General features: G+C 39.3%; 1 protein-coding gene across 1 annotated transcript in view; it reads left to right on the plus strand.

Annotated features, from left to right (window-relative positions):
* Positions 1–3,005: 3,005 nt before the first annotated feature.
* LONP2 (lon peptidase 2, peroxisomal) overlaps positions 3,006–26,412 on the plus strand; it is a 36,628-nt gene continuing 13,221 nt past the window's right edge. The window contains exons 1-11 of the mRNA XM_064671135.1: positions 3,006–3,300; positions 4,142–4,376; positions 5,131–5,262; positions 6,558–6,680; positions 7,580–7,743; positions 7,954–8,048; positions 8,673–8,931; positions 14,010–14,151; positions 19,489–19,639; positions 20,170–20,296; positions 21,104–21,237. Of these exons, the coding sequence (XP_064527205.1) occupies positions 3,068–3,300; positions 4,142–4,376; positions 5,131–5,262; positions 6,558–6,680; positions 7,580–7,743; positions 7,954–8,048; positions 8,673–8,931; positions 14,010–14,151; positions 19,489–19,639; positions 20,170–20,296; positions 21,104–21,237 (1,795 nt within the window). The 5' untranslated portion in view covers positions 3,006–3,067. The remainder of the gene's footprint in view (positions 3,301–4,141; positions 4,377–5,130; positions 5,263–6,557; positions 6,681–7,579; positions 7,744–7,953; positions 8,049–8,672; positions 8,932–14,009; positions 14,152–19,488; positions 19,640–20,169; positions 20,297–21,103; positions 21,238–26,412) is intronic.

Below are 26,412 nucleotides of genomic sequence, written 5' to 3' on the forward strand. Positions count from 1 at the left end.
TTCAAATTTGAACAGTAAGTTTGAATTTCTTTTTCTGTGTACTTCCCCCTCCTCTCCCTTTCTTGGAGCTCAGACTTTTGAATAAAAGATGAAGTTTTTAAGTTCAACTGCTCTGGTGAGGTCTGTTAGCACTTACTCCTAAAATGCATTTTACAGTTGCTGTGAAAGAATCCTACACACAGCTTCAGAAGTTTGGGCAAGGTCTCGCACTCTGTTAGTCAGTGACGTGCTGCCAGCAATTCCTGGCATGTGTTTCATGTGCTGTCCTTACATAACCAACTGGGAGCCTTTTAATCAATCAGGGTGTGAAAGAAACAGATTCTTTGTGTGAAGAAAGAATGATTGAGGATATGTAATACAAAGCCTGCATTAACCCCCAGGATTTTAAATTTCCATTTCAACCTTACAGTGAGTAGAAAAAGTGGACATTAAAATACATGCACTTTAAAATGCAGTTCAGTTATATTATGACATCATTTCAATAGCTTTACATAAAATTCCTTCCTAGTTATGGTATTTTAAAAATTTTTGAGGTATTCATGACACCCTCCAAGATGGTTGGAAGCAGCAGGGGATGTTCAGCATCTAGGGTAGAGGAAATATTATTGAGGAAAATAATCTAATGAACAGACAAGTTATGTAGTCCACCTGTGCTCAGGGGATTGACCATGCATCCATATAATCTCTCATCTCAGATGACTCTAAAATGTGTTTGATCATCACATGCATTGCAAAATGCTGACAGTTTTGTATATTGTATATTCCTTATTGGATGTCTTATGTTATCTGATGTATAGATATAACACCTTGAATCAATTCAAAACATCTTTTCATAGCACCTTTAAGCAAAAGTGCTTTGTTGGACTGGGAGCCAGATAACATGTTTGTTAAGGAGAAGCTCTTAAATTTTCACACACTAGAGAGAGAACTTGAAAAGAAAATGGGCAGACTTCTTTTTCTGTTTCATTTACAGATATAGCAGTTGAGACTGGAGAAAAATAGTTCCTAAAGAACACTATTGCATCAAATAATCTGTAAGTATGAAAAAGAAGCAGTATGAGAAAGAGAAATTCTGATAACAGATTGAGTGTCTTGTTCTATAAAATAGCTGCAGAGGGCTTGAGAACTTTAGTGCCAGTGAGGGGGCAGAAGAGAAGTATATGCACGTTTTAGGAGAAGAGAACTGAGTTTTAATTCAAACAAATTAACCTCAAGTCTTCATTGTGAGGTGCCTTGGTCTTGGTTTTGGAAATGCTGAACTCTCTCATGTTTCTGTAAACAGAAGAAATTGAGTAGAGGTGGGGGGAGACGAAAAAGTTATGAGTTATTTACAGGTATAAAATACATCTGATTTTGATACAGCTCCAGAATGAATTAAGAAACTATTTTTAATGACCACAGGGACTAGTCATCTCTGAGGGAAGGAAAAATGGTAGTCTGGAGAATAAGCACGATGAGATTGGTAGATTCTTTTTAATTAAAATACTCAAACTGAGAAAATTCATCAATATATGTGACGAGCAAATATTTAACCTTTAGGTTTGGTTTGTGTTCACATTCCAAACAAATATACTTAGAGATGCTTAAACATCTGTGATTGTTGAACATATGTTAACAGAGTAATTATATTTAATATCCGGAAATTCACAGACCGCTTTCCATATTCCATGTGTTACATGCCCTTTTATATTAATGTTTTCTAAATGTCATGTTGACTAGTATATTAAATTCCAGCTTTTTTCTAAGGTAACCAAGGTAGTTGATTTAGAAGATATTTTTCTCAGCTGTAATTTAAATATATCGTTGGCATTTCCATATTGCATTTTCCTGTAGGCCAACAGATCAAGGTGTTAATAAACCACATGATTCAGCGAGGTTTTAACTGCAGCTATCCTTCTGAATTTCAAATTGGCAGTTCATCTCTCCTGTGATTTCCCCTCTGTACAGGATTACCTTTGTTCAACATGAATTGTGCAAGTCAGTGATTAACAAGACATTGGCTAATGTGGTTCACTGCATTATGCAATTTTGATATTGCACCTCATTTCACCAATAGGAGAAAAAAAAAAAAAAAAGGAAAGTTTTGTTCATCTGAACTCCCCAGGGCCTTGGTGCTTGGAACTCTTTCACCTGGGCAGGCTGTTTTGGCTGGGCAAAGGAATGTCAGTGGTCTGTGAGTGAGCTGTGGTGAGCTGTGCCCCCGGTGAACATCAATAATGCGTTGGAAATCCCACTGTGTGAGGAGAGGATGTCGTGTCCTGCTTCTCCTCCCTCCACTTTGGGGCTGCCCGGCGCACTTGGGAGAGCACCTGTGCTCACCTGTGCTCACCTGTGCTCACCTGTGCTTCCCCAGCAGGAGGGAGAGCTGCTTTTCGTTGAAGGTGGCAGAGCACTGAACAGGTGCCCAGGGAGCGGGTGGAGTCTCCTCTCTGGACACATTCCAAACCCACCTGGGCGCGTTCCTGTGTCACCTGCTCCAGGTGACCCTGCTTGGCGGAGGGTTGGACTGAACGATCTCCAGAAGGCCCTTCCAGCCCCGGCAATTCCTGATTCTGTGAAACCGAATCCCTGAGCTCTTTGGCCAGGAGCACGTACGCAGGAGAGTAGATTTGTGTAAAAACCAACAACAAAAAAAATGGATTTCACTTCGTAACCGCCCTATTTAACAAACAGTAAGATTTGCTACAGACTCCCTTTCCAGTGCCTGCGCCTTTAGCACTGCTCACAGCTCAGAGCCCGCATCCATCGCCAGAGTCAGACTGACACCTGCCGGCGGCCGAGCGGCCCTCGGGGAGCGGAGGGGAAACGCTCCGGGCTCGGCGTCTGAAAGGAGGAAGGACACGAAAGGCCCCGGGGGCGATGTCGGGAGCACCAGGAGCGACCCTGTTCCCGGGTCAGGGCAGGGCCGGGGGGCAGAGCCGCCAGGGGACCGAGCGGGGAGGGCCGAGCGCGGCCGGGCCCTGCCGGGCGCCCGTACGGGGCGGGGCTGGGCTGAGGGGCGGGGGCGGCCGGGGCGGCGGGGCCGCGGTGCCGGGAGGCGGGCGGGTGTGCGGGGTCGCGGGTGGCCATGGCGGCGGGCAGCGCCATCCAGATCCCCACGCGGCTGCCGCTGCTCCTGACCCACGAGGGTGTCCTGCTGCCCGGCTCCACCATGCGCACCAGCGTGGACTCCCCGCGCAACATGCAGCTGGTGCGCAGCCGGCTGCTGAAGGGCACCTCGCTGCGGAGCACCATCATCGGCGTCATCCCCAACACCAGCGACCCCACCTCCGACTGCGACGACCTGCCCTCCCTGCACAGGTGCGGCCCTGCCCGGCTCCCCCTCCCTCCGTCCCTCGCGGCCTCCCCGGCCGTGCTCACCCCGCGGGGCCGTCCCGCTCCGCCGCCCTGTGGGAAAGGCTGCTCCCCTCGGGCAGACCCTGCACCGGCCCGGCCTGCGAGGTGTCGGGGACAGACTGGGAGGCCTCCGGAAGGAAAGTTTGGAAAAGGAGAGTAAAGTGGAAGAGGAAAATAAGGCCAAAGAACGCAGGCCCGTAGCTGCAGGGCTGTCGCAGCTGTTAACCATGGCATTTTTCACCTAGTATGAAACACGGATAGTAGCCTAGTTCACATAAAATGAAAACGAATTGTATTTCTGTGGGGTAGAGTATAAGTAAAACTTACATGCTGTAATCCTTACTCTGCGAACTCGATCGTATCAGTGGACTTAGTAAGGTTTTGCAAGAAAAAATCTTCTGCTTTAAGCCTGCCTAAAGAGGTGCTGCGATCTAGAACAGTTGTTGAGTATAAGGCCGGCAATTTCACTGAAGAAGTGTGACTTAGTTTCCCAATGCCTGTCATTTAGGCAGAAATGTCAGTGTGCCTGTCCACACCGAGATCCATTATTTATGAAGAAACTACACAGGTTTCTAAACTCTGTGACCTTTATTACATTATCTTAGTTTTTCAGTTAACTCATTCATTTTCAGGTTTTAGGGTTTGGTTTTGTAATCTCTGTTACAAAGGAAGTTCTATAGCTTGGTTGCCTTTCATGATAAGGAACTTTGGCCCAAAAGGGTCTTGGAACATGTAGCTGTTAAGGAAGCACGCAAAATGTTCTGTGGAAGGTGACAAATAATCCAAGGATTTGATCTGTTTTTAGGATTGGCACTGCTGCCCTGGCAGTTCAGGTGGTTGGTAGCAACTGGCCCAAGCCACATTATACGTTGCTGGTTACGGGGCTCTGCCGATTCCAGATCCTGCAGCTGCTCAAGGAGAAGCCTTATCCTGTTGCTGAAGTGGAGCAGTTGGATCGACTTGAGCAGTTTACTAATCAGCATAAATCTGAGGAGGAGCTTGGAGAGTTGTCAGAACAATTCTACAAGTATGCAGTGCAGGTAATATGTTGTAATCTTATTATTTATGTATATATTTGGGCTCTTTATTTGTTTCCTGTCTGTCCTTCTGTTTCTCTACTTCTTATATTTCTCAGAGACTAGTAGAGTTTCAGTATTTCTGCTACAAAACAAATGTTTTTGTTATAGCTTGAGGTTTCTGTGTCGAGTTCCAGGGTGTCTATACAGCTCAATGCAGGGTGAGTTTAACTGCATATATTAGTGCTATGATATGTTAGTGTTTCATATATAGCAATACTATAAATACAGTCCAGTAAAAGGAATACTTCTGATTAATTTTTCCAGAATTTTATATGTATATGAAAATATATACAATGGATTTTTTTTTTAATTATTAAAGGGAAAAAAACCCTCTGAAGCCTTGATTATAAAGAGATGCATATATAAACTAGGTATAACGAATCTGAGTTTGAAGGACATATAGAAGAAGAGCCATCATAGTGTTAACTGAGGAAGTTTTTAATTAGGGTGTGTGGGGGAAATAAGAGATGTAGGTATTGAAAAAAAAGTGCTGCAATGATATTTTTGAACTTCTCAAACAAGGAGAAATCCCAAAGTCTTGATGCCCTTTGCCGATTTAGTGCCTCCTCTCTGAACTTTTTGTGAATTTATTTTGGTAGCTTTTTGGCAAACCACGTAGACAAGCTTCACAGCAAAAGATACAATCCTGTTTAGGTCAGATACTCAGATAATTTAAAAAAAAAAATTGATGTTATTGATGGTGTGTTTCTTACAGCTGGTTGAGATGCTGGACATGTCAGTGCCTGCGGTCGCAAAGCTGAGGCGTCTCCTGGACAACCTGCCTCGAGAAGCTTTGCCAGATATCCTGACTTCTATCATCCGGACATCCAACCAAGAGAAGCTTCAGGTGTCATGTTCATAAACTTTTCTAAGGGGATTTAGGGGTTTGCTGTCTTTTTTTACAGTCAGTCAGTTTTAGATAATTTTGGAATTGTTTACACTTGAGACTCTGCACTGATAAGGTTGTGTCAGCAGGTATTTGTGTTACAGCCAAGCATGAATGCTTGTAAAAAGTTATGCTGTTGTTTAAAGTGTTAACATATGTATGTGCCAGAACTCACCTAATAAGTAAATTAATCTAGTTAGCCTTGGAAATGGTTAATTTTCTTAAACAATAAATCCAGCATGGACTTGCCTTTCTCATGGTAAAGATGATAAATCTTTTTTCATATTGTGTTGAAACCTTGCTTTTTATCACAGTTGACAGAACATGCTAACAACTTGAGAGTTAATTTTTTAAATCTTTTTGAAAACATTCTTAAGGTCTGGGTTTCTTTAAATACTGAGAGGTTAAATTTCCATTGTATGTCAAAGTAACTTTATGCAAAAAGGATCCTTTTGGCTTGATTCTTACTAGTCTGATTTCTGTATTTGCCTGCTGTGTTTGTAAGTTTTGTTGTTCCTTTTCTTTTGTCACTGCTAATGCTGCACCTGGAATTGAAAGTGTAAGTTAGATTCTTTCAAAGCACCACAAATAGCACTTAATACAGTGATTTGAAGGAAGGTGTGTACTGTAGCTGAATATCCTGCTGGTGGAAGGAACATTAGTTATTATATTTAGCGTGTCCCTTTTTATTTTTATTAAAAGTTCTAAAGAAAGGAGCAGCCAGTGGAAGTTGTGGAAATACAGAGGAGCAGAATTCTACCCATTTCCACATATCAACTTAATTAAACATGAAAATGGAATGTATAAAATTTTAAAAAGACTAACAAAATAAACACAAAAATCTGTCATTAAAAAAACATCTTAAGGCATAAGAAGATTTTTTCCTGGGTTAACCAAGGAAATCATTTAACTTTCTTAGAGGGCTAGCTCTTCCCTGAGGCTCAGTAATTGAAAAATAGAATGTTGATAGATGCTTGCCACAGCAAATGCATCTCAAATATTAAGATGCTTAAAACAGACAGGATAAAAGACTTTTTTCCTGGTTTGGAGTGCTTGTAGCTTAGGCATCCAGACCCCTGAGGACAGACCCTGTGTGCAGTATTCTCTTTGCTTTTCTTGCTACCTTTTTTCCTAATCCATCTATTCTATAACTGGTGAAAAGACAGTAACAGTATTCTCCATGTTCTCCATGTTCCCTTCCCCCAGACTGCTGATCCATCAGTGGGAACTTGGTTACTCACAACTCTTGCTCTTAGATTTTAGATGCTGTTAGGCTGGAGGAGCGGTTCAAGATGACGATACCATTGCTTGTTAGACAGATTGAAGGCCTGAAGCTGCTTCAAAAAACAAGAAAGCCCAAACAGGATGATGATAAAAGGGTATGGACCTTTAAATCTGGGATACTTAAGCATCCTAAATAAGTAAAAAGATACACTTTTTGAGCAGGCTAATGATTTTAATTGTGCAAAATTGTAATGTATAGCCATAATATTTGATGGTAAGCCTGGAGGGGCAGAAAACACCCAGCTGGCATCTTTGGCTGTTTAGATACCTAAAAGAGAAAATATTTGTTTAAAACTGCCTAGGCTTTATTTTATTTGTTTATTTATTTTAATATTTATTTTATTTATTTTAATCTGAGCACTTTCTGACATTGAATAAGTGCTCAGATTCCTTTGAAGAGGTATCTGATGCCCAGTTTACTTGCATGGTGTGCATGCATTGAGTTTTGGCCTGTGCAGTGAAAGGTGTATCTTTTCCTTGGGGCATTGCAGATGAATGGTAGCTTTTGAAATATGGGTTAAGAATGTGCATTGTAAAATGTGTGTTGGTAAGCTAGGGCAGCTTGCACCTTTCCTGCAACTAACTGCACTTATGCAGTTTAGTGAGTGGGAAGTAATTGAGAAATGAAAATGGGTAGGAGGGAAAACTTACCCATTTTGTAAAGATTAGGTTTATTTTGCCTAATGTGATGGGCTGCAGTGCTTGAAATATCCCAGAGAGCTCCTTTCAGTTTTGTTCTTGTCTTCTGCTGTTTGCTAGTTTAGGGTACATGATAAATGCACTTAGGGAATACTTACAGTAAAGTAAGAACTCTTAACTTTACTTAAGGTGTACCAATAACACTTTGTGAAGTTATTTTTGGAATTAAAATCTTGAGTATTTTTCTGTGCACCTCATATGTTTTTATCATGGTTTCCATTCAAAGCCAAAGTACACACCTTATTTAAAAAACAAGACCTGATACTATTGTCTGGCCCTGTTCTCCATGTCTTAGGTGGTAGCTATTCGTCCTAATAGAAGAATCAGTCATGTTGCAAACACTACAGAGGATGAGGAGGAAGAAGAAGATCATGATGATGTTGTCATGCTAGAAAAAAAGATTAGAACATCCAGTATGTCAGAACAAGCTCTTAAAGTTTGTCTGAAGGAAATAAAAAGGTAAAAATAGCGGTTTCTTCTCTTATTTTATCTTTTAAAACAAATCCTGCAAACCTTTTCCAATTGATACATGTTTGTGTTGGTTGTGTTTTCAAAATGATTTTTAAACCTCAGGTTTGCTCAGTAGCTGTCCTGTGGTGCAGGGCAGTTTTACCCTGTCCTGCAGTTAATTCCTGGTTGGCCTTATGAATTCAGTGCTTGTATTTCCAGGTTGAAGAAGATGCCTCAGTCAATGCCAGAATATGCTTTGACAAGAAATTACTTGGAGCTGATGGTAGAATTGCCATGGAACAAGAGTACAAAAGGTAAACCCTTCTAGTTTTGGTGATTGTCTCTTGCACAGACATTTTAGGACAAGTGACCATCATGTAAACATGTGTACTTAGTTCTGCCTTGTAAAAACATTATTAATGTGTTACTTTAAGCCAGGTAGACCTTTAGACTTCTGTGAGATCTCTATACTGAATAGGTTGTGTAGCACAACTGTACATCTAAGAATATGAATTTAAGAAGTATTAGGAGTAGTTTCACAGAAAAATGAAGGGATTATTACTTAAAGTTGGTGCTAGCATGCATCAAAAATAATGAAGAAATGAGCATCCAATTACTCTTTGTATGTTGGACAAAAAAATTTTTGGACGTTTCTGTAGCATTAATCTTCCTGAAAAAGGTTCTGGTATTTCTTAAGCAAGTTTGGTAAGGAACAAGAGGATGAAAACACACAATTGTAGCTAATTTTAATAATTACAACTTGAGGTGCAATAGAAAAATTGAGTATCATGTCAACTTTGTACCAGTTTTCAAAAGTTGTGAGGGTGATACTATTAATACAGGAACAGTATGCAGAAATGGAGAGTGAGGAAAGAGTAGAAAACCAGTTCCCTTTTTAAAGTCAAATGTGCTGATCTCTCTTCTGTTTTCAATGATAGATCGCCTTGAAATCCGTGCAGCTCGAATAGTGTTGGATAATGATCATTATGCTATGGAGAAGCTGAAGAAGAGAGTTTTGGAGTACTTAGCTGTCAGACAGCTTAAAAACAACCTCAAAGGACCCATTCTTTGTTTTGTGGGGCCCCCAGGAGTTGGTAAAACTAGTGTTGGAAGATCAATTGCAAAGACTTTGGGTCGAGAATTCCACAGAATTGCTTTAGGAGGAGTCTGTGATCAGTCTGATATTCGAGGCCACAGGTAACTACTTCCTCCTTTCCTAATTGCAATAAAAGTACATTTTGTGATGTCAGACTTCAGACTTCTGACTGTGTAAGGTAGTTACATGTGTGAATTCATTAGAGTGGTGGAAGCTCACAGTCCCAACTGGAAGGAATGCAGGAAATCTTGTGCTGAACATCTGCATAAACTTGTAGGAATCTGGAATGTAATGTACTGGTTGGAACTGAGGGTACAGGACACTATTGGCTGCTTCTTAGACCAGAGTATGAACGAGGAAAAAGTGAGAAAACAGTGAATTTGTACTTGATGAGAACTTGAAAATTCAGAGTTGTTTCGTAGACCTTTAGTTCAGCACCCTTGGTGCAACATGTGTTTATTCCTGTGCATCTCCTGTGGCAAATATGTAGGAGTTTTGTTTTCCAGGGTGTTCTGACATTTCCTTGTGTTTGTAGCTTGAAGGAATCATGTGTAGGGTTTTTTCTTAGTGTAGGTTTGGCCAGTGTACCCAGCAGCCCCCTGGGGTTTGTGACACGGTTGTTTTGACCCTTTTCCTGGCTGGCAGCACCGTGGAGCTGTACAGGTGTGCAGGTCTGGGCTGGCCTTCTGCCCCACTGCTTACACACTGGGGGAAAAAGAGCCAAACTCTGTCCTCCTCTTTCACTTTGTGTTATTCCTGTAACTCCTAAACTATCGTTAATTGCTGTTTGCTGAGTAAGAATTCTGATGTTTCAGATTACTTATGGTACTGCTCCTAAAAACAACGTAAAATTTCGTTCAACAACACGTTGCTATTCGAGCTGAAGCCACTAGAGGCTGTGGGAAACTCAGCGTTACGGGCAGGAGGAACTTTTCCAGGGCAGAGCAGGACTGAAGCCTTTGTAACAGGGAAACCACGTCTTGAACTTGACATTATAAACAAAAGTCAAACTTTCTATCTTGTGCTTCGACCTAATAAAGAATAAAGGCAGGTAGAGTCACGTGATAGAGCCTTTAAAAAAAACTTTTAACTTCGGGTGTTTGTGGCTGTCACACATTTTTGAGGGCATTATTAAATTATTAATGCATGTTAGAGGCTAACCAGTATAAATTTCATATTAAAAATTTACTTGAAATTAGACAATGGAAGGTATTTGATAGTTGAGTTTATTTTGCACCAGCAAAGGAAAATATAATCTAGAATTAGCAGGAATATTGTGGAGTTACTCTTCAACAAACAAATGTATAGTTTAAAAACAGACTTTAGAACAGTTGGTACCAGGAATCCCTTGTAACCCACTGCTTTTTCAAGTTTTTTTGTAGTTAAAATCAGCTGTTGCATACTGGTTTTTAAATTCTTTTTTTTTCTGCTTCTCAGAATAATATTTAATCAGATAAGAAGTACAACTTTTCTGTAGACCTCTGTAATGTCCTTTTGCATGAATAAATTGTTCAAGTTATTCCCAGTCAGGCGAATCCATATTGTGCATTTGATGGCAGTCAGAGAGAGGAATTACAGAGGTGTCCTAAAAGTGGAGGAGACATAAACTGTTGTATTCTGAGACATAGGCTGCTGTGTTCTGAGTTTTACTGTTTGGTAGGCTGATTTTCTAATATTACATGTTAGGAGACATTCTTTTTCTCCTAAAAGCTCCTTATTAGGCTTTGGGGCTTAAGTTCAGGATTCCATTACCATGGCAGAAGAATGATACTGTATGTACCTACACTGAAAAACATGTACTAAATGTACTAGAACATTAAAAAGGAACTGTGTTTCAGTTTGACTTCCAAGCCAATAGTGCCCTAAATAGCATTCACTTGGGCTGCTCAGTACTGTTGAAAGAGAAAGGTGCAGACTGAGAGATTCAGCAGCCAGAATCAGATGTTTTAGATAGCAGTAGGGTGGGGTGTGTGTGTTCAGTCACTGTGCTGCTGCCCTGAGGTGGAAATGGGGCAATTGGAAACGCCCAGGTTTTGCCATTTGAGTGTGGATCACGTGCCTGCAGCTGGGGTTAGTGACTTCTCTTTTGATTGGGGGAAGAACAGCAACTACTCTTCTGCATTCCCAAAATGAAATCATCATCTTGGTACAAAACCAGAACTGTTTTATGAGACTTTTTTCAGCTGTTGTTTGCGTTTACCACCCATCTATACCATATGTTACATTTTTCTGGTTTATATTTGTTGTTTACTTGTATTAAAAAAAACAACAAAAAGAAAACAAACCACCCTGAAGAATGGCTTAGAGCTTTATTTGCAAGAAGCTCACTGCATTTAAAGTCTCCTCAACACTGATATTTTGTGTTATACAGGAACTATGTGAGCTTATCTGGTGTCTGTGTGGTTTTCTATTTTCGTGAAGGAAAGGTGTAATTGTGCCAGTTATTTATAGTGGTGCTGGTGAGGTAAATGTGAAGCTCTTTCTCACCTTCATGTGAAGCTCTTTCTTCTGGTGGCACTAACTCTGTTATCCTTTTCTATCTGCAGTTAAAAATCATTTAAAACTATTTGTCTGTAGATCAGCATGAAGACAGTGAGTGATGTTTCTATCAATAACGGTGCCACTGCTCTAAGAGTTCCAGTTTGTGCACATTCCCAGTTTATACTGGGAGAACCAGGAAGGTTAGATTTCCCACCTGGTTTTCTTGCCTTTTCTAGGTTATATAGTTCCTAATGATATGCTGTGCAATTCTAGTGTTTTGTTTAACTTTTCACTGATTTTAAAAATAAATAAAAAGAGTACTAAATGACAGAACTTCTGTGGCATCAGCTCTTAAGGGGTTTTTCCGAGTGTTGCTACGGAAGTGAGATAACCAGGAAACTTGGTCTGTACTTCCTGTTTTGAGTGGGGAACAGCTGACTGTCCTTCTAGGTTTGATGCATGGAAAGAAACTGCATCAAAAACTGAGCCAAGCTATGTTATATCATCTAAAGTACTCATATGGAATATTGTTTCTTCTCTTTTCAACCCTAGAAAAAGCAGTGAAATAAAGAATAACATTACATTCCGTGGCTGGTGTTCACAAACTGCAGTATTCAGTTTCACAAGTCACAAGGCAAAGGTTGATGTCCAGACACATAAATGGCCATATATGCTTGTAATTTTAATATATTCTTTTGGGTTTATATGTAAATACCTGCAGAGACTGTTTTACCAAGGACTCTTTTGTTGAGATGTGTTCCATAATAACCTTGGAGATCTTCAGTCTTTGTTTAATAGTATAATAAAATAGGTATTGGTCCTTCTCTAATAAATGAAGATGTGTCATAGATTTAGACTGTTAACACCTATTTGGCTTCATTTAGTTTTTAAACCAAATCTGTTAAAACTAGATGGGACATGAATAGCTCAAAATTTTATAGAATTTAAAAGGATCAGGTAGAACTTTGTGTATATAAAAACACAAACATGCATTAAAAAGGTGTAATGTCTTCAGTGCACTTGAGAACAATGTACCAAGCAGGAAAGAAGAATGTTTAATGCTTACCTAATTATGTTATCCTATTACTGGCATAATCAGAATATTAGAAACAGTCAGGCTGCATTGGCTCTCAAGCTTATAAAATTATTCTCTAGTGCAGTGATCACCTTCTGTTAAAAACAGCCCAGATGAGAACAAAACCACCACCAGCAAACAAAACCCAAAACCAAAAAAACCCACCTCATAAGAAGGAAAAAAACCCCAAACCCCAAAGAAATGCCCAAATTGCTAGAATGATTAATTTGATTGCACTGGTAATGATTGATTTCTGTGAACTTCAGCTTTGCTCCAGTCTAGTAATTTTCTGATTGCATTTTATAGAATCTTCCATTCTTTTGGTGAGGTTGTCCATGTGCAGATGGAGGAGGAGGTGGTGTAATAGCTCCCCATGCAGTCTTGATCTGTAATACCTGTCACATTGAGCAATCCTCAGTGAGAGGAGTCCACTCCCTTGCTGCAGAGTAAGACTCTACACAAAAGTGCTAAACCATTGCTTGCTGGCTGCTTCAGTCTTTAGCAGCTGCCTCATGAAGGTGCTAAGAGGCAAACTGAATTTCTCTTGCATTGCTGGCTATTTAGAAGGTCTTAAAAACTTTTATTTTTGCTCAGATCTAGAATTAAATACAGTAACTGCAGTTTGTTTACTCAGTGGTTAAATGTTACATGGAACTAAGACCATTGTCGTGTGGTTTGGGTTCTGGTTTTGTTTGGGATTTTTTTAATATTTAAAGTTGTCTCTGGTATCTTTTGAAATTACTCCCATGGTATTTTTGGTTTCATCTTTGTAAATGTCATCCTGTTTATTTTGGACTGTAGTAAAACAGATCATATGGCAAAGCAGGCCTGTTCTGCTTATCTGCTCTGTGAGGGTCATGAGATAGATCCAGTTATTCAGCACTTAATGTACCTCTTTCTTCTTGAGTGACCAGAATTTCATACTCTTAGTTATAGTATTTGGAGTAGTTATGGCACAAGCAGAAAAGTCTGTGATAAATGCAGCACAAAGGAATATATGGACATAAAATGTAGTTGCTCTGTATGTGTGTTGTGGAAAAAAGTTTTTACTGATTTTGCTGAATAAATTCAAACTCGTAATTTTTTGTTAAATTGCACTGTTTAACTTTTCATATTGAAATGACATAGTAAATACAGTTATTTTCGCTGAGTATTAAAGCATGCTTTATATTCAGGGGACATTGACAGTTCAGCATAATTGGAATTTTGCCCTGATTTGTAACGTGCTGTTTGAACTCTGTTGTGGTGATAAAATCCCAGTATTGTAATTATTAAATGCTAGTAATAGTGAGGTTCCCAAATCTGCTTTGGCTTGTTCCTCTGGTACAAGGATGCCTGTACTGGAACATGCAAAATGCTTGCAAGCCATAAAGTTTGGATATACTTTAATGCACATGGTTATTTTTCCAGACCAACTAGTGCCCCCTGGAACTCAAACTTTCATCTGCTGCTACAATTGCCTGTATTAGTTCAGCTGTATATCGCGTATTTTTATCAACTGGTTCCAAAAAGTTTTGCAAAAAAAGCAGGAGTTGTTACAATACTGCTTGTTCTGCTATTTTGCTTTGAGTTTTGTTTGCTGTGCTGTTCCTGCCCTGTTTCCCCCTGCCCTTCTCTCCCCAGGCGCACCTACGTGGGCAGCATGCCCGGCAGGATCATCAACGGCCTCAAGACTGTGGGGGTGAACAACCCCGTGTTCCTGCTCGATGAGGTTGATAAACTGGCCAAGAGCTTGCAGGGGGATCCTGCAGCAGCCTTGCTTGAGGTGAGAGATGTTGAATTGCAAGCATTGCTTCATTTGTATTTAAAAAAAAAAAAAAAAAAAAAAGATTTAAAATACTGGACTTGGACGATTCGCTGCCCAAAGTGTCAGCTTTGTTAATTCAAATGTCAGCTCCTGAGTTCTGACATCCTTTGATTTCTGCCAATTACTTGGGCACAGTGCAAGTGCCATCAGGGCTAAATAAGGCACCATAAATCTCACTGAGCTGTACTTAAACACAAGGATGGATTTTGGGGTGCTTGGTGTATTTAAATACTGTTCAAGCCTTAAACATTAGTTACTTGGGGGACTTCAGGACATTGTTTTTTAATGACCAAATGTCGTTAGCTAAGAAACAAGTATAGAGCAGCCAGACAGCAGCTAGACTTTTTCAAGTTTTCCTTTTCTTTCTTGGAACAATTTTAATATATTTTTGAAGCTTTTGATGGTACCAGCTTATACTGGAGCTAAGCATTTTATCCAGTGGACTATCCATATGGACTAGTTGCATGTTCTTTTAGGAGCATTTCTTTAATTAGTGTTGTAATTAACTTTCTAAACTTAAATTTTTCCTTTAAGTCACAGATCCCCCAGTCCTTGACTGATCATGGTGTCATGTTAACTTTCTGTGAGAGTCAGTTTTTCCATGAGTGCATTTTTTTTTAAATTCTGGGATTTGGACTAAGATATAAATGTATCTAATTTTGAATTACATGATGCAGTTATTTTCTCACAAAAGTTTTAGAGGTTTTAAAGTTTACTTGCTTAAAGACACAACTAAAATCCAGGAGATCCAATTAAGGACTGGCGAATGAGATACTGTTGGAATATTTTGTAAATCCCATCAAGTGTTGAGATGTTACTAATTAGGTTAGTTGTTAGGTTTTCAGGAGGCTAAAACTGGAGTGATTATGAAGAAGATGAATTGAGACCTGTGCCTTGCAGGCTTCATTTATCACGTAGCTGAAAGCAGTAATGAGTTGTCAGAACCTTCTTTCTGACTTCTATTTTCTGGAGTATGACATGATATCCCAGAAGTGTCTCAGTTGTCAGACTTAAGGTGTGGTAACTTTGGTAGGTGGATATGAAAGTGGTTCTGATAATATTTGCCTAGAGTAATTTTAATAACTCTTTTGACTGGCAGCGCTTAATGCCGTGATTTAAATATGAAAAATGCTACTTAAGGTGTCATGAGCTCATCTGGATGGTGTATGACATTCTGCAAATGAAATGTCAATTGGCATTCTACAAACGTCATTATTTTCTTCCTGCTAGACTGTAAAATTGCTGTTTTGACAAGGCCAACTAGTTCTTTGAAAATCAGTGTATGAGCAGGCTGTGGTTTGAGAGCTCTGTTTTGATCTTTGCATGTTAACATGAACTAGTAGTAATTTAAATGTGCTAGAAGATGGCATGGCTTCACTTCTTCAGCTTTTAAAAGTGACAGTTATGGTCCTTTACCTGTGTATTTCTCATGTGTGTAGTAGTGCATGAAAAGCCTCAAAATGCAAGGAAAACAAGGAGGAGAGTGTAACAAATACAGATGTTTTGCTTCTACTTTTCGCTTATGGGATTTTATTTACTTCTTGCTGTTAATGGTAATGAGCTCTGTGTCCAGGTTTGCTGATATTTCTTCTGTCATTTGTCCTCTAGATGTTTGAACTAACCTCTCCTAAGTCCAGTCAATGCATGGATAAATATACCTGAAAATCAAATTTTGTTAGTTAGCTGGCTGTTGCTAGTGAGGCAATGAAAATCACTAACACCACAATGATTTGGCTTTTCTTGCAAAGAATGTTCCCATCATGAATCTAGATCTGTACGTTAATATTGTTAATTTTATTCAACCTTTGCTGCTGCTTCTAATTTATTTTCCTTCCCTGTCCCGCAGTAGAGAACAATTGTATTCTTCTTTTATCATGTCAAGTTCATGAGGGCAAATGAAATTTCTTTCTTTTTTAATTAGTTGTGTTTGACTTTTGGATGCTTTGTTGCTGCCTTGAGATGTTTCTGTTTTCCGTATTTGAAGCCCACATTCTCAGTGATATTCAGCTCAGCTCCTGCCATGGATTTTTCCAGCTGAGACTCATCAGGTTTGCTTCCAACTGTCTGCCTGGGCTGCAATCTCTCTGTAAGCCGTTGCTAATTGACCATTAGTTGCATCTGGAGAAGTAATTGCTCTATAACCATGTCTGGGCTGCTCCCCTGTGAGATCTGTATATCCCTCTACTGCTGGCTAAACATCCTGAAGCAGGTGCTTTACCTCTTCTAATGGAGAACTCATGTCTGGACATAATAGCTTAATTTTCATCTGCTTTTTGTGGTTTACGTTTGGGAAGTCCATCTGGAACAGGCAAAGGTGGCTATTATGTAGGAGAGCAAACAGTAGTTGGTGGTCACCTAACTGGTACATTTGTTTTCCACACTGCTGCTTGTTGTTTGGTAAGTGCCATCATTAAGTATAAAAGGCACATCCTTTTCTCCCTGATGTGTAGGTGTGTTAAATTATGGCTGTCTACAATGGGGTATATTCAAGGAGAAAATTGCCATAACCTTGTGAGCTTGGAAGCAAAGCTTGATGTTTGATAATTGCTGGATATGTGTTTGGTTCTAATGCTTCTGCAGAATTGTTCCTTAAGCAAGACAGAATGTCTTCCTATTTCCAGATACTGCTCATTAACAACGGAATATTTTAGTCTAAATTTAGATGACCCCTGTTAAAAACCAGAAGAAAACAGAAATGGATCCAAGTGCCTGATAGTGACTATTTGTATGCAGGGAAATTAGACCAGGAGCAGAGCCAGGCAATTAAATGTTCGTGGAACTTATTCTGGATTTTGTGGTAATAAAAAGCTGTTACAGAGAAGCCTTTGTGTGCATGTGAGCTGCTGGCTGTAAATTAGCCAAGAAGTTTTGTGCACTCAATGTTCCATTTGTACTTCATATTTTTGTATTAGTTGAATATCTTTAAAAACTTTTGAACTTGAACTTTAGCACAGATACCTCACTGAAGAACAGTTCTGTTTGTTTTGGAAAATCTGTTTGAAATGCACAGGCGTGATACTGTTTTATGTCTTATTCTAAGAAATAGTTACCATGACAAAGAAATATGAGTCCAGAGGAACTCTAGTTGTTATTAAAAAATCTCAGATAATTCACATTTTTAGATATTGTCTGAGTTGGCTTGGATTACAGTTTCATTTACCTCTATTGGATAGTATTGTTTGCATATGAGTACAGCATCAGTATTTTGTGTATCTTTGTAAATAATATTATAATCACCAGCTTGTCATTTAGTAGGATTCATAAGGATTTCTAGTTGCAGACTAGAAGGAGAAAGAGAGAAACATGCCTGTAAATTAATGTGGTAAAATACCAGTTTGGTCTGTCAGAATACATTGTATTTCAACAATTTTGAAAGTAGTTGCAAATACTTCAGCTAATAGACTGCAATTCTGTGGAAATACTGTTATCAGTGTTAAAAAAAGGGAGGGGTAATCTGAGTTAGGATTTGCTGTTTAAATCAGTTTTGAAAAATTTAGAAGAGTATACTTTGAATGGGCAACTGATATTTGATACAGATCTGCTTTCTTTGAAAACAGTTTGTAGATGCTGTGCTTGGATTCACTGCCTGTTGTTGTGTCTCCCTGTAGGGCTGGTTGAGGGAAGGGACATCTATAACTGAGTGAATTATGCATCAGTGTGCTTGGCTTGTCAGGATACTTCAAGGCCTTTGCCTTCATTGGTAAGGAAGGGAGTAAATGACAGCAGCTGCTCGCTGAAGAGTGTAGGAAAAGCTTTTGAATAGCTTATAGCCCATGAACAATGGCATTCACTGAGTCGCAGCCTTAGTTTTAGAATTTAGGCATATGCTTTGGTGTGTTTTAAGATTTCACTATTAGGGGGCATTGTGTAGATTGTGTTTTGTTAACAGTTGCAATACATTTCTAAATATTGCTCTTAAATCTGAGCAGTACTTCAAAATGAAACCAGAATTTATTGATTTTTAAGAAACTCTACTGTGTTTCTGGCATTCTGTAAAAACAGTATTTTCCTGGTTTATTCTGATTATAATTCTGTTCTAAAGATTTTTTTTTTCACTTTTCAAAGCCTGAACAGAATTTAAGAGTAATGAAAATTCAGAGTTGTTTTCTTTATGACCATCTAAGCTCAAATTCAGGGTTTTTTTTCATTTTCAACACTGTTCTTGTCTATAATTTAAGTCGTGTGCATTCATTTGGGTGTAGGCAGATAAATTATTTTGACAGTGGTGTGCTATTTCTCAGGAGATGCATAGGTATTTGTAACATGAGAATTATTCATGTTCGTGTAGCACTGATAATTCATCATTTGGAAAGGAGTAAGTGTGACTGTTTTAAGGGGTTGTGGAGTGAAGGTAGTTCATAGGTGATACAGAAGCCAAGTGAACATTGCTATATACAGTGAACTTCCCATTTCTAACACTGTTACAAAAACACAAAACAGCATCTTAGTACCCTTGTGATCCACCTGATGTGAAAAAACAGCTTATTCAAGTAATAGCTTCAATATCCACAAGTGTTGCATTAGCACACATAAATGGTACTAACAGAATTGGGAAGACAACACAGTTATTTAAGCCATAGTTCTGCTTGTTCAGTAAATTTTTGAGGTTGGTTGGAACTGTGTGTTGTTATTCTGCTGTGCTTATTTAATTTTGCCTCTGATTTTTTGGGGGAGGGGAAAAAGAAAAAAGCAAAGATTGTGTTAGGAAAGCCAGGGCTCACCAAGGGTTGAGACTTGCATGGGATGTCATGGGCAAGGAGAAGACCTTGTACTCCTCCATTAGTGAAAGGCTGGCCAAAGCTGAATGAGCAGGGCAAGAGATTTAGGGACAGCAGAAAGGGCTGGGATTGTGGTATCCATGGGGAGGTCTCACAGGTTGGTGTGCTGAGAGTAAGAAGAGCTACCAGCAGCAGATGAAGATTGGAGTCAGGGATTACTTGGGAGAATTCTACTTATTCCATGGGACTGCGAGAGCTGCTTTTCCAAGGTTACTGTGAGAGTCCTTGAAGGGCCACTCTCTGCCATGTGTACAAGGTCATGGAGATGGAGCTTATGGGGTACTGGAGGGCTGGAGCAATGCTGCAGGAACAACTAATGGGGAAATGACTTCTTCTGTTTTGTGTGTGGTGGGAAATGTAGCCACAGACTCATCTGAGCAAGGTCAGGCTTTAGTGATGTTCATAATGTATTCTATGAATGTAAAGTCAGATTTGACATGGAATATAATAAATATGCTCATATTTTCTTTGCTTCTAATTGAGCAATTGCATCTCTTTTGTGTTCACTCTTGTCAAGGTGTTGGATCCAGAACAAAATCACAGTTTCACCGATCACTACTTAAATGTAGCCTTTGATCTGTCCCAAGTCCTTTTTATAGCTACAGCCAACACTACAGCTACAATCCCACCTGCTCTGCTGGACAGAATGGAAATTATCCAAGTTCCAGGTAACTCTGCAGTGTTTTCATTAAAGTGACTATTGCAAATCCCTAAACAAGTTCAGGGTGTTTGTCCTGAAATGAAGGGCAGTTCCTTAAGGAAAGCCTGCCTGGAATCTGGAATGCACAGCCAGAATCATTAAAAGAAACTTGGAAGGATCCCTCTGTTATGGGCTCTGCCATGAGAATGACACTTAGCATTGCACTTAGGAAAATTCAGTGCCAGGGCTGTGGTGATACATTGATACATTCTGAAATGATATTTTCATTCACTGATTTGTTTGTATTCTAATAGTCTGTTGGTTGATGCATCTTTTTAAGATTCCAATGAAGAAAAGGGTCTTTGAAACACCAAAATTCTGTTCTTGTTCACACGAAGTTATGAATCACCATAAAGGATCATACCAACAGCCTTTTAAATTATAGCTGGGGGTGGTTTTTGTTAAATTCAATTAGATAGAATTATAAAAGGTAAGAAATTTGATTATATTGTAGTGTATAAGCAAAAAGATAAATAAATACCTACTTTTTCTTTGAAGGATACACACAAGAAGAAAAAATTGAAATTGCACACAGACACTTGATTCCTAAACAGCTTGAACAACATGGCCTGACTCCACAGCAAATCCAGATTCCCCAAGTAACCACTTTGGATATAATTACCAGGTAAGTCCATTCATTGCTTTCAGTTTAAATAACTTCTTTTTTTGTAACTAGTAAATCAATTTATAGTGTGATAAAACAAAACATGTCTTAAGATCTGTTGTCCTTAATAGCTTCAGAAGTTCACCAGTTGGTAAATTACATTTTTTTTCCTTGTGACTGGATGGGCCACATTCGTTTAAAATTTGGAATTAGGTTAAACAAATTAAAATGTGGGTTTTAAAATAGCTTGTATTCATTCGAACTTTTTTTGTTGGACTTGAGAGCACATACATTGAACAGAACATCTTTTGAACTTGAAACTAGCTCATTTTCAATGGAAAAAGGATCAAGATTCAGTGAATTGAAGTATTCTGTGACCAGTAACAGCATTTTTGCTGCTTTGTTTAGTGTTATTGTCTGGTGCTTCTTTTTAATTTACAGACTATAAGAAAATATTCTTTTACAGTCAGTTCCTCAACTTTCAATAAAGTTCAAAGTTTTAAAATAGTTCTTCCTTTTAATTTTTATGCATCTAAGAAGAGCTCAGTGCTATTGAAACATTGTTTAGAATTTCATGAAGGTTTAACACCAGGTGTCACCTTCCCACTCAGTAGTTTGTCTTTCTCTACAATTTCATCAGCAACCACAATTATTTGGATAAAAACAAATGACTTTTTTTTTTTTTCTTGTTTGTTAGATTAGTCCAAGGTTTCACTGCCTTTCACGTCTCATTTTATTTGGATGTGTTTTTAATAAGCAAGTGTGTTTGCATTGGCAAGAAGTCTCTTGCAGAGAAGAGCCAGCAGTAAGGCAGCTGTGTCTCCCCAGGTACACGCGGGAGGCGGGAGTGCGGGCTCTGGATCGGAAGCTGGGAGCCATCTGCAGGGCAGTGGCAGTCAAAGTGGCAGAGGGACAGCACAAAGAGACAAAGCCAGAGCGTGCTGAAGTGGGGGAAGGAGAAGGTGTGTATCTTTTGCATGGTTTGTTAAAAAGGGAACTTCTAATGTAGTCACTAGGAAGCTCATTTACCAACTTTTTCTCCTTTTTTATGCGTCTTTAAGGGCTGTTTTCAAAGGCATTGAGGATAGTGTGACATTATTGTTGTGCATGGTTCAAGTAGTGCTGAATTGTGACTCGGGGCATAATTTCAGCCTGCCAAGTTGGTAATTGAGAAGTACAATGGATCTGTTTGATATCTTGGGGATGCAGTTATGATTTGTGTATATTTTTGCTTTTTTATGCAAATCTTCCACTTATTTTCTTGAATAAAAAACTTAGTTATTGTATTTAAAGAGGTTCTTTAACTGTGCTGTGCATGCTCTACTGGCTCAGAACTCAATCCCATTATTTTGTACTCTGAAATAATTGTCTGCTTGAAGAGCTTTGAAATTAGAAAGGTTTAGAGGCTCTTTTTATGTGCCTTTTAGGACTGCACTTATTTGAACCCTTGGAGCTTTGGTAACTTCTCAACATCAGTAAGTCTGTTGTTTCCCATGTATACAGTGTTTTATCATTCCCAGTCATCCAACAGACTGAATGAAAACTAAACATAAAATTCTCAAACAGTATCAATACCCAGGTCATTGCTCCACCAGAAAAGGCAGAGCCCTTTCTAGTGTTGAGGTAGAAGGGGGGAAGGGAGAAGTCAGGCCCATAATCCAGTTCATGTGCAACACACAGCTGGTGACTGCTCCATTTGTCATCCCCACTCGAGTGTTCTCTTTAATAAATGAACATCCCCACTGTGTCTGGTGAGAGATACCATGGAGAGTGTAGATGGTGGTGCTTTTGTTCAGCCAGTTACTGGTGGAGGATGTCACTGTGCACAGCAGTTTTCTCTTGGAGCTGCAGAGTGTTCACTGAGCACTGGGGGTCTGCAGGAGCCCTCAGCGTAAGGTGTAAAATGTGAAACATGAAAGGACAGAATCCAAACCTGAAGTTGGACTTCTAAAATGTGGATGGCCCTTAGTCTAATAAAACCTAGCAAGCAGGGTGTTGGGTGCTTCATTTGTTTTTTAAGGACTGAAATGAGTTCAGGTGACAAGAAGTCCTTCCAGTCTGTTGGAGAACAATTGTGTGTCAGAGGATCCTGGAAGACCAAAACTGCAGAATGGCTGATTACTTTTGCTCCAGGATATTCACAAACTTAAAATACTAAACAGGACCCTCCCTCTTGGTGGGATGTTGTGAAATACTTCCCAATTTAGTTGATGGGGAAAAAACCTATAGGTTCCAACATCTGTACGGCTGGAAGAGTTCTGATCTGGATTAGAGGAGGACAAATAAGGAGACTCATGATCTGTTCCTTTCAGAAATAGCAGTGTACAGGTCTGAATGGTGCCCACCCCTTTTAGAGAGTAAATCCCAGGGGAGGAAATATAGTCAATATTTGTACAAGCAGTGGTATTAATTAGAGGGGTATTTGAAGAAGAGTTTTACCCACAGTAAAAACTTCAGTAATCTCTCTCTGAAAATCTGTTTCTTGATGGTCTGTCAGCTTTACCTTGTCTTTTTTTCCTAGCTCAGTATTTCCCTTCTGAAAATTGAATCTTCTTTTACCTTGTTGAGTTTTCTGAGGTCATCACAGTGTCTGTGGAAGCTGTAATATCAAAAGATTGATTTTTGGCCGTGTTTGCTTAAGCAGATTCAGCTCAGTTTTCTCTGAATGTTTGGCTTAATAACAGTGAACTCTCACAGTAGCAGTGGCTCTGAATGTGTGGATCCTGCAGTTTAAATCATTTCACCTACATTAAAAGAAGAGCTTTTAAGATGTATTTATTAATACTTTCCATTTATATTATGGGCACCTTCTCTCCTCTGTGATGGACTGTTCTGAAGACAAACACTGAGTTTTTCGATGCTTCTGGGATACCTGGACTTGCTCTTAACCCGAACACTGAGCCTTTGTGCTGTGGTGGCCAGGCCTGCAAGCACCATCAGGGTCTTTGCTACTTCACTTTTTTGATAGAAATTCTGACAAGTCATGTTTTTAAAGTATTTCTTTGTATTGAAGGGCAGCTGTGTCTAAAATGTGCTTCAAAGGTTTAATGCAATTGCTGAATAAAAAGAAATGTCATTCTGCTCTTCAAGCCTTCTGATAAAATAAATGAAAGGTAGGTTCAGAGCACAACTCATGGTACTATAAGAAGAAACACTTTATTATTAAGGCAAATAACAAAAAGGAACTGTATTAGACATCTCAATCCAGCAAGAGAGGTATTTACCATGTTAAAATTAGCACTGTACTTGCAACTTAGGTATTTACACTCTTAAAATTATACACTGTTAAAATTAGTACTGGACTTGCAACTTACCGAGGCTAAATGAAAATAGCAATCTAAGTGCTTCAGAAGAGGGCAAAATGTTAGTGCTTTTGGTTGACAAAGAGTTTGGAGTAAGCTCAGAAGAAATGAGCTGTGAAGAGTTGCCTTTGTACTTCTGGTGTGGAAGCTGTTGGTAAGAAAAAGCTGGTATTTAATAAAAGGGAGTCCAGGGGACAGGTGGCTCTATCGTTTAGCTGTGGTGTATTATGAAGACTTGTATAGAATGGTGCAGTCTGCAAAGTGTGTTTTTGTTCTGTACTAATAACATGCTTATACCCTCCTGTATTTTTAACAGACTGTGTCACTTGCTGGGAGTATGTGACAGTAGGATCCTTTTTAAAAATAGTTTTGTTTAGTTTTCATTCTGTTTGTTGGAAACAATGAAGTATTCAAAACAAAGCTTGTAAACATCTCCAAATACTTGCACGTAGATGCAAATAGTGGGATTTGTAGCTTAAATTTATTTTTTTGGCATTTCTTTCTCCTGTTGATTAACAGACATTTGTGCAGTTGTGCATCTTGATGATGAATTTTTATTTTGTATAATGAATGACTCTGGAAGAATAGTTAATCAAGTTGTTGTCTCTTAATAGTTTCATTTAGAAGTATTTCTTGAATTTTTTTTCCTCTATCTGTAGAAGAAGACCTGTAATTCATTTTTGCTTTACACATTTGTCAGTTACTGATGTGGGATTGAGACTACAGTTAGTGCATTGATATGTCCTGAGTTGGGACTAGGGGAGGGAAAGCTCCAGCCTTGCCTCGCTTGCTAAAGCATAATTTGTGTCTGGTTCATAGCATATCCAAATAGGAACATGGTGCCTGTTGTGCTTATTTAGCTGAGTGCCTTGTGGGTTGGAGTAAAAGTTAAAAGGCATTAGGTAGGAGAATCACAAATTCCCATCATCATACTGATTGTCAGATGATTAACTCCAAGAGGAGCACCTGTTTGCAAGGCTTTGTAAAGATCAGGCTTTTGACACTCTTTGATAGCGGGCTCTGAAAATGAAGGGTACCTGCCATAGCAGAGCTGATGCTGGGAGATGCTCTGTCAAGCTGTGTTTAGCACTTCCCAAAAATGCAGGACTGAAGCACAGGGGCAGCTTTGTCTTGCCTTCCTGCTCCTTTGACTCCTGAGCTTTGCGAAGTTGGCAAGTGGAGCAGTGTTGGTTTGCGTCAGTCCTTGGGTTTGTACATGAACTTCAGCAAAGGCAAAGGGAGTCGTTTTTCAGCCTCTCCAGGGAGTCATCCTTGTGTACAGTAACACCATCTGATATTTCACTGCAACACTATCTAAGATTTATGAGACATTCCTCGAGTCTTTTGACAGTAGACGAAATTCTAGTAGTCACAAAAATATGTGAAACTCTCCTTCCTATTTTAGTGCAACTGCCTTGAGAATACAATGCAGCAACTGTGCACTAAGGCATCATATCATGATACAGCAGTTGAAACCTGGAGTGAAAAATTATTTGTCTAATTCAGAGCTGAAAGGAAATTTAGGACAGGTAATATTTAATAACTAAAAGTGGTTAAATGAGGATTCTATTTATGTTGAAACTAAGGCTTTGAAAATACTTAATTATTTCCATAACCCAGTAATAACCGTGCAGTTTGTTCTACTCCTTATGGGTGAAACAACACTTGGTTTTGAATTTAAATGCAAGTTTGACTCAAGTAGTCAACGTGAACTGACACATGAAGTGTCCTCCATCTCTCACCTTGGGCATGGTGCATTTAATCACAAACACTGTGCGTTGTGACAGGGATTTGCTTGTTTTTAGTGTGTGTGAGGGCCCTAATACAGCTCTGCTGACACCACTGCTCTTGCAAAAAGTGACCTGTTCTGTGTTCTAACCAAACCTCAGCCCTTTAAGCCTCACAGGATCTCCTGTAGCACCGAGAAAGTAGTGTATGAAATGTGGTGAGCATCAATCTCACGGTGGTGGGGCTGCAGGTACTGCAGTCTGAGCTCAGCTCTGCTGGCCTTACTAAGCTCTGCAGGCTGCAGTACGGGGCTCTTTCTAAAGACTGCTTGGACTTGTTGCAGGCAAAAGGCATAAATGTTATGAAAAGTTTGGGTTTATGTACAAACAATTTTTTCCCCATATTTTCCATGTTAATTTATCTAAGCATTCCTGCATGAACCCCCCAAATTCAAGTGCTTCAAGTAAACGTTGTTATTCGGGATCACAATTGTTGGAATGCAGTTATTGCATGAAAAGAGACCTTTTCTGATCCTGTGGGGAAAAATACACAGAGCATTAAATTTAGGTGTATAAGTAAGTTTTAGAGAATTGGGGTCCCAGGAAGGTGCTCCCTTCCTAAAGAAAATCCAGTGGAAGTAATGCTTCCCAAAAATATGGTGAACAAGGTTTAAGTTGGATGTTGGAATGTTGCTCTTAGGATGCAGTTTCATGTTATGCCTGGCTTTGAATGTGAGCCATTATGGGCAAGAGCAATCCTATCCCATCCTACCTAAATGCAGTTTTGGGGAGTTTGTTAGTTTGGAGAGGCTGAAAGAATCCTGGGTCTGTAGGTTGTGTGCTGAACCATCTGCTGATAGGTCAGATGAGAAGGAAAGAACATGTTATTTTCCCTTTAATTGCCCTCAGGCTTGAAACCTTTTCTGTCATTCTGTTGTTCTTTCTCATTCCTCTTCATAGCAATTCAGCAAATCAGAATGTGTTACATTAAAAACTGCTCTAAAATGTTAGGCTGTTATTATAATTGTTCTCTCTTGGTCAGTTAGTATGGCTAGAAATCTTTAGGTTTGAGACTTATGTGTTGCTGGTGCTTAATTTAAATATATTT

The sequence above is a fragment of the Pseudopipra pipra genome, chromosome 14 (assembly GCF_036250125.1).
Source record: "Pseudopipra pipra isolate bDixPip1 chromosome 14, bDixPip1.hap1, whole genome shotgun sequence".
Taxonomy (NCBI): Eukaryota; Metazoa; Chordata; class Aves; order Passeriformes; family Pipridae; genus Pseudopipra; species Pseudopipra pipra.